General features: G+C 50.2%; 1 protein-coding gene across 1 annotated transcript in view; it reads right to left on the reverse strand.

The window, feature by feature from the left end:
- FLT4 (fms related tyrosine kinase 4) overlaps window positions 1-7,992 on the reverse strand; it is a 54,917-nt gene that overhangs the window by 8,025 nt on the left and 38,900 nt on the right. The window contains 14 exon segments of the mRNA XM_017728092.1: window positions 4-106; window positions 565-664; window positions 1,043-1,154; window positions 1,541-1,663; window positions 2,005-2,099; window positions 2,589-2,736; window positions 2,971-3,059; window positions 3,295-3,408; window positions 4,798-4,902; window positions 5,719-5,854; window positions 6,146-6,252; window positions 6,530-6,661; window positions 7,314-7,460; window positions 7,710-7,992. The exon segment at window positions 7,710-7,992 is cut by the window's right edge and continues 20 nt beyond it. Of these exon segments, the coding sequence (XP_017583581.1) occupies window positions 4-106; window positions 565-664; window positions 1,043-1,154; window positions 1,541-1,663; window positions 2,005-2,099; window positions 2,589-2,736; window positions 2,971-3,059; window positions 3,295-3,408; window positions 4,798-4,902; window positions 5,719-5,854; window positions 6,146-6,252; window positions 6,530-6,661; window positions 7,314-7,460; window positions 7,710-7,992 (1,794 nt within the window).

Genomic DNA, 7,992 nt, shown 5'->3' on the forward strand with positions numbered 1-7,992 from the left:
CTGCTGAACATTTTCCTGAAGAAGGTTCCCCAGTATCTCCACAAGGTCGGAGAAAGTCGGTCTCTCCTTGGGATCACCATGCCAGCAGCTCAGCATTATACGGTAGCTGCCAAGAAGAGATGCTGGTTTTATGCCACAGAAACTCCCTCCTGCCCCACTCCACAGCTCCCACCCACATGGTGCCCACTGGGACAACCAGTTCCTGCACTGGGAAGGAAAGCTTGGCACCCCCAGCACAATGGCCAGGTGGACTTACTGGCAGGGGGTTGCTTTGTTTTGCACTTATTATAACAGGCACAAGGAGCTAATTCAGACCCCTCTGATACCCTTCAGAGCAGGAAAGCACAGTGCTCACTTACAGACCCATCCCAGCACGGGCATGCAAGGATACCTAGAGAGCAGCTTAGAATGAAGGATGTGTTGGCTCATCCCCTATCTTGGCTGAAAGGTCTGCATCCCACAGAGGGGCCTGTCCTGCTCTATGCTGGGATCTGGTAGGTTTCTGCCCTGCCACAGAAGCCTCTGCTTTGACCAGTGCTGGAATCCTTGAGGTTTCTGACTCACATTTCTGCTGTGGCATACTCTGGTGCTCTCATTCTGGTACCGTCTTTGAGCCTTTGGCAGAACTCCTCATTGATCTGGACTCCAGGATATGGAGATGCCCCTAAAGAAGGTTCAGAGAAGGGTGGGAACATGAAATGTGCCATCAGAAACCAGTCATTTTGAGACTGCCCTTTTGTGACTGCCCTTCCTCCCAGAACACTGAGAGATGTGGTCACTTCTCATACACAACCCAATCCTTAGTGCTGCCTGAGTCAGGCTTCTCTGCCTCAGTGAGCTGGAGGCCAGCTCTGCATGCCTGTGTCCCCATCACTCTGTTCATGGGTGGATATGGCCTCCATTTTTTTTGCCTACATTGATGTCGCTTCCCATCAGTCCTTAGATGTGCTTCAGAATGTCTGTTCTGCACAGACTCACCCACAAACTGCTACGTTGGTAGAGGTGTCTCCCTCAGCAGCATGAGACCCTCATTAACACTCACCTAGTGAGAAGATTTCCCAGAGAAGGACCCCAAAAGACCACACATCACTCTGGGTAGTGTAGACCTTGTCGAAGATGCTTTCTGGAGCCATCCACTTCAGTGGAAGACGGGCCTGCAGGAGTGAGAGGCAAGACACAAATGTTCAGGTGGGAATATGTCCCAAGACAGCCCTTCTTGTAGCAAAAGGATGAAATGGATGAAAGGAAATCAGAGCCAATAACCCTGCTCCTCTCTCCATGGAGGAATGGAGGTTTGATTACATCAGAGAGAGGGATGGAGACACTGAAAGGAGGATGAAAGAGTATAAGGAAGAGTAAGTTAATGACAGGCTGAGGGGCAGAAGGAAGGAGACAGAGATCTGCTGGTGGAGGAGGACAGGACATGTGTCATTGGTCCAGTGGCTTTTGGTCCCAGCCATGCAAGTAACTCCACTCCTGCTTTTTCATCTTTTCATCAAGGGGGCCTAGTCTGTAAAGGGTTTGAGAAAATGGCACTCACACTGCCTTTCCTGACATAGTCGGGGTCTTTGTAGATGTCCCGGGCAAGGCCGAAGTCACAGATCTTTACCACGTTGTTTTCTGACAGCAGGATATTGCGGGCTGCCAGGTCTCTATGGATGCACTGAGGGCACACAAAGAGGAAGGGGCAAAATAAGACAGACAGGAACCACAATCAGAAAGTGTACAGCACCTCCCTTCCCCCATAAACCTGAGCTGTAATGGGGGAATGGTAGAAATGGGAAGAAGCTAAAGATAAACATTTCAAAAAGGGATGGTTAAGGAGAGGTTGAAATGCAAGAGAACTAATTTCCCAGCTTTGTGTACACATGACTATCTCATATTTCCTGAGAAGTGAGAAGTGTGAGACAGATCGCTGTGTGTCACCTGAAAGGTGGCTGTAGTCAGGTCTCTCTCATCAGGCACGCACAAAAGATCAGGTGAGCAAAGGAAAGCTGAACTCACCTTTCGGGATGCCAGGAATTCCATGCCACGTGCTACCTGGAAGCTGTAGCAGATGAGGTCTTCCATTGTCAAGGGACTTTGCCACAAGTCATCCACTGTCCAGAAGTAAAAGAAAATGATTAGACAATTGGAGATCTGTTGTCCTCTTTGCTTCTCTCTGGGACTGCAGGATACAGCCAGTTCCTCAGTGAAATACAGTTAGTCCTCAGTCCTAATTGGAATAATGAGTCCAGCCTCCAGCACATCAGTCAGAGAGTTGTGGGGAACAGGACTAGAAGGGGCTTTGAAGGTCAGCTCATAATTTCTGTCCTAGGGAGGACTCACCGAGATTCCCCTCAGTTCTCCTTTCTTCAGGCTAAAATACCCAAAGGGACTTAATCCTCCCTTCTGAGTTTCTGGTGTCTATTACAAGAGACAACAGATGGTATAATAGCCTTGTTTAGGGAATTGACATACAACAGTGATCAGCTCCAAGGCTGGCTCCTAGCTCCTCACTGATATTCTCTACACATTCCCCAAGCTAGCCAAGTCTAGCATAGTTTTGGTGCTGCAGGTGAGGAGCTGCTGCCAAGGCTGAGTGTTACCTTCCTGGATGGGCTGCGCTGTGCGGCTCTTGTGCATGAGGAAGCGGTGGAAGATGGCGCTGTCGCTGGTCCCGGAGCGGCTCCTCCTGTCTGCTCTCACTGCCTCCACGATGGACTGCACCTGAATACGCAGCCTGGGAGACTTTTCCTGGCAAGGGAACAACCCAAAACCCTCAGCAGGCAACACACACTGTAACCCCTGCACCCACGAGCTGCACAGTCTCTTCCTGTTCTTAAACTGTAATTCTGGCCTGCAAGCATCTACCTTTGCAGAAAGAAGGACAGAGGGTATCTTTGTCACATTGTCAGATCATGTATTAGGCTGCATGTCTTCCTTCCCTAGATATGGGACAGGCCCCTAGGAGCAAAGGAAGCTACTCACCCTGTAAGGACTGAATCCTTCCCGCTTGGTCCGCAGGTAGTTGGAGAGGTTTCCATACTTGCAGAACTCAACAATAACCATGAGTGGACCTGGTGAGAAGAGAACAAAGGTTGGGGCAAGAGGTAACAGCTTGAGTTGGTCAGAATTTGCCACAACTTGTGTTATGTGCAGCCCTGGTCAGCTGTGACATCTGCTCTAAGTACACACAAACACACTAATAACTTCCCCACACGTCCCTGTGATCACACATGTGGACAGCAAAAAGACACGGGACAAGCTCTGCTCTTTGGGAGCAGGCATAGCCTGCTGCCCTGGGATATTTACCATTGGGTTTGGTACAGGCACCCAGCAAATTCACCACGTTGAGGTGATTCCCGATGTGAATGAGGATCTTCAGCTCTGACATCAGTGCCTTGTGCTCGCTTGCAGTAGCTCCCTCTAGAAACACAGAGACCATGTCACGACACCTCCTCACAGCTTTTCACTCCCCCTCACCACCTTTCTCTAGCAGCATGTTAATGTGTCTTGCTGAGGAGGCTGTGACCTCAAAGCCTTGGTACATTTTGTTATTGCATGTTCCAACATGAAATGTTGAGCCTTGTCTGGAGATCCCAGGATCCCTGCTGTAACACATAGGGTGCTATCTGCAAGTGCAGGGACCCAGAACAAAAGACAACACAATCTGTGCCCAACATATTTTTCTTTATGATAGTTGTGCAGTGAAAAAGATCACTTGAGACTTTCATAGGGATGCACCTGTTTGAATCTCTGCCCTTTTGGCCTCCAAACAAAGATAACAAGCCATGAAACAATTTGAAAGAAAATTAGGAACAAAAGACATCTGATTCTTTTTATCACAATTGAAGATAGGATCTGTCTCAAACCCAGATATCTTTTGATGATTCCTCTTCAATAGCAAACACAGTGTCATGCTCCTGCCAGATCTCTGTACTGCATCGTCTCTCAATTGTCCAATTCGTATCAATTCTTGACCCTCTGTTTTACCCCCAGAGCATGTTTTCTGGTTTTGTGTGCCTTTTTCATACTTTTCCGCTTCCCCATATGCATTTTGTCTTACTTGAGAGTTTGTAAATTTAGCCTGAGAGACAGAAGCATCCTCTTGAGCTGCAGCTGAAGGGCCAGATGAGAGCCTTGCCTCAAAGGACTGTAAAGCAACCTTGCACACCAGGCTTCCTTCTGCTGTGCAGATGAGCTGTACATTTGCAGCAGTAAATACTGCTCAGATGAGCCATGACTTGATTTCCATGTACAGGCTACTTCTGGCCACAGACTGCTTCAGTGTTTTGTTTGGTGCCAAATTACAGAATAATGTTTTGGGTGCCTGTTTGAAAGCAAGGCTATAAAAGCTTAAAATCTCACTCTGGATAGACCAGGTTTTGGGTGCAAAGCCAATTTAGCCCTCAGAGCTGGATAAGAGCTGCAACCTGCTTCCTTACCCAGCTCTGGATCTGGCCCATAAACACAAAATACAGGTACATTTGGAAGAAGGCAGTTGGGAGCAACACTTCCTTCAGTGACCTGCCAAAGAGGGGCTCTGGATTCCTCTTTGTCCTTTGAGACAGATTTCATTCTTTGCCTTTGCAGACAGCTAAATTTCCTTGAAAGCGGAGTTCCCCAAATCCCTGCTGTCTGTTCTGCCACTTCAGCCTCCCAGTGCAGCTGAATGGGGCCAAACAGGATCAACTGTGTTGAGGCCAAGAAGCCATTGATTAAAAGACAGGCATTTACAGGGTGGATGCTCCCTGGCAGGTGCCTCATTAATTGCTGTCTACACACATTGCATGTTTTGCTTCACTGTTCACGTACCTTTCAGCATTTTGACTGCTACAGTCTCACAGCTGTTACTTTTATTGATCCCAAATGCTGATGCTTCCACCACCTTCCCAAAGGCACCATGACCCAGGACTTTACCTATGGACAAGGAGAGTCAGTGTGAAGAAAGGCAGGTGCAGAACAGGAAGAATAGAATGAAGGAAAACAAAAATCCCAACAGGAAACCATGGGAAGAAGAAAGAAAAAACTTCATAAAGGAAAAGGAAGGAATGGAACATGTGCCCTTTCAGGTGGCTGCTTACTGTGTCAGTGAGAATAGGAGAAAGGACGATGAGAGGAACTGAGACAGAGCTGGCATGGACAAAGCAGAGGAAGGAAATGGCCATGAAGAAGTGAGGGGCTGTTTGTTGCCCTCGAGCAAGAAGTTGATGTGTGTGGGAAAGGTAAACGACCCCTTGCAGCACAGCAGCCAGGACTAATGTCACTGCTCTGTGCCTCAAAGGTAGTCTGCTGCCCTTTAAACTCTGGCAGACAGAGGGAAGAGGCTGCAGGTAGGTGTCTCAGCATGAGGACAATAATGGATGCAATCCTGGTCCTGAACTTGGGGTACCTGCTGTGAACTGGGCTGTTCCGTCCAGACTCCCACTTGGAAAATAGGGGGATGTGTTTTAAAGCATGCCAAGGGGTCTTCTGTTTTCAGTAATACCTGTGTGGATACACTGAGGAGGTTTGGGCTTACAGTTGGCTCAGACCTGTCTACAGTCAGACCTAAAGAGATTTCCCAGGCACAGCTGGGCTTTAGGGACAGCCTGGGGAAGAAGATGGGAAGCCTGAGGCAGAGAGAAAGCATTAAATACACACAGAGGTGTGTTAAGAAACCTGGAGAGTGAGTTTGTAGGGCTGGTGGGAAGCCCTGGCTGCAGTGTGCAGTGGGAGGGAGGGGGTCTGGCTCACCTAAGCGCAGGCGGTCTCGTGGGAACTCCCACTTGCTGGAATCATAGGGCAGGTACTCGCACTGCTCCTCCAAAGGCACCTCGCCGGGGTCCATGATGATGGAGAGGTAGCCTGTCTTGATGTCTGCGTGGGCTGGCTGCAGGAACCAGCCAACACAAAGGGTGAGGAGGTGCCCTCCCTGCCCTGGGTGCTGACTCCCAAACGGGATTTGGAATCTTTGCCTGCCTTGACCTGCTACCCCCTCAAGCAAAGGCCATTTCCAGTCACCTCCTTTACCACAGCCCTTATGCACCCTGTCCTTGACAGTGAGAGCCTTTTATGACCTCCTTTTAGCAGGTGCTGTCATGCAGCCCCACATCACAGCACTGGTGCTGCCCCAAGCCCTGATATGCCACACGCCCTGCCTGGGGCACAGACAGTCACCTACCCTTTTGATGTTGCAGAAGATGAGAATAAGTAGGATCCAGAAGAAAACAGCAATAACTCCAGTCCCAATCAGGATGACAATCTCCACATTGGTCCTATCATCAGAGCCTGCGGGATGGGAGGGAAATCATAGCTTCAGGGATTTGCATTCCATGCCCCAACTCAGCCATTCCTTATGGCCTGCATCAGGATGTGGGGTGACTGGAGGCATGTTTGCCTGAGCTAAACATGCTCTGGACTATAGATCCTCCTGTGAGAGCACCATGCCACCAGCAAGGCCAAGGGGCTTTCACTGCCTCCCACTGCCACAGGGAAGAGGCATGGGCTTGGTCACAACTCCTCCTCCACCCCTTCACATCCCCAGAGGTATCGTGGCTGCTGGTACCTTCCACAGAGACGCTGGCCGAGGAGTTCACACAGCCCTTAGCATTGCAGACGCTGCACAGGTAGAGCCCAGCATCCTCCTCCCTCACCCTCTGAATGCTCAGCCTCTGGTTGAAGTCCGCAAGGTCAATCCCTGTAAGGCACAGAGGGTTGTGGTGGGCACTCACAGGGAGGGAAGATTAGTACACTGGACTCAGGCTCAAAATAAGGCTTGCATTTTTTGGCTGATTCATTTTAGATGGTAGAATGACATCGCACCAGCTGGTAAAGGCTTTTCTCTTGATGGCCCCAGAAACACCCTGGAGGGGCCTTCCCCAGGCAATGTATGGAGAGTACAAATCCCCCACTGATCATGCTGAATAGGGACAGTGCCCAGGCAGTCTAGCTGGCGTGTCAAGTTCTGCTTTATCTTCAGAACCTGTTGCTTTCCCTCTGCAATGTGCCTGGATCCTTCGCATGTTCCTTCCATGAGATCTGGGTTGGTCCCTGCGTAATCAGAGATGCCAGGCACTGAGCTGAGAGTAAGAACATGAATGATTTCTCTCTCCCTGCCGTCCAGCTGAATGTGCACAAGCACAGACAGTGTTGAGCCAGGCCCTGGGGCATAGACTTAGCCAGCGAGACTGCATCAAACTAGGACAGAATGTGATTAAAACCAGGGTTTGGCTGATTCAGAGAACGGGTATCTTTATCTGGGCATAACAACTCCTGGAACCCAGCAGTTTTCAGCTCTCCAGCTGCTGGACATAATGCCCTGCCTGTGATCCACCCCCAGCCCATTGTACCTGACACTTCTTCCACCAGTTTCTCATCTTTGTACCAGCTGATTTCAGGAACATGGTTGCCGTCCACCTTACAGCGCATCTCTATGGAGTCGCTGACGTTCACCCAAATGTCTGTCAGGTTCTGCTTGAGGCGGGGGATCTCCAGGGCTGGAGGAGCAGCACAGAGAGGAGGAGGGGAAAACGGGAAACTGATTGATCAAAAGAATATCTGTGTTCCTGGGGGGCTTTGGGTCTCTGACCCCTGATGAAGGGTGTCTTGAGAACCCAGGTGCCCTGCCTTTGCCACCTTGAGTTTAGCTTGCTTGTGTGGCTTCCCCTGGGGACGGACTGGGAAGCTGATGGCAGCAAGAGCACCAGCTCTCCTCTGTCACTCCCACCAGCCCTGTGGACCCTCACCCTGCACAGAGATGTATTTCTTGTGGCAGTGTTTCTCCCGGGTCTTCCTGTTCTGCACCTCACACACGTAATCTCCCTCCTCATCCAGGGAGATGTTGGGGATGGTGAGCAGCAAGGTCGCATCGTTGGAGTCAGGCTGGAAGCGCAGCTCCCCCTGCATCTTGGTGGCATAGTGGTGGACGTTCTTACAGTCCAGCACGAGGGGGTTGCCCTCCTCATCGTGGAGCTTGGAGAGGTTCAGCCGATACCACTGCAGGTTCTCATAGGTGTAGTTGTCCGCATT

The sequence above is a fragment of the Corvus brachyrhynchos genome, unplaced genomic scaffold, assembly GCF_000691975.1.
Source record: "Corvus brachyrhynchos isolate BGI_N302 unplaced genomic scaffold, ASM69197v1 scaffold21, whole genome shotgun sequence".
Lineage (NCBI taxonomy): Eukaryota > Metazoa > Chordata > Aves > Passeriformes > Corvidae > Corvus > Corvus brachyrhynchos.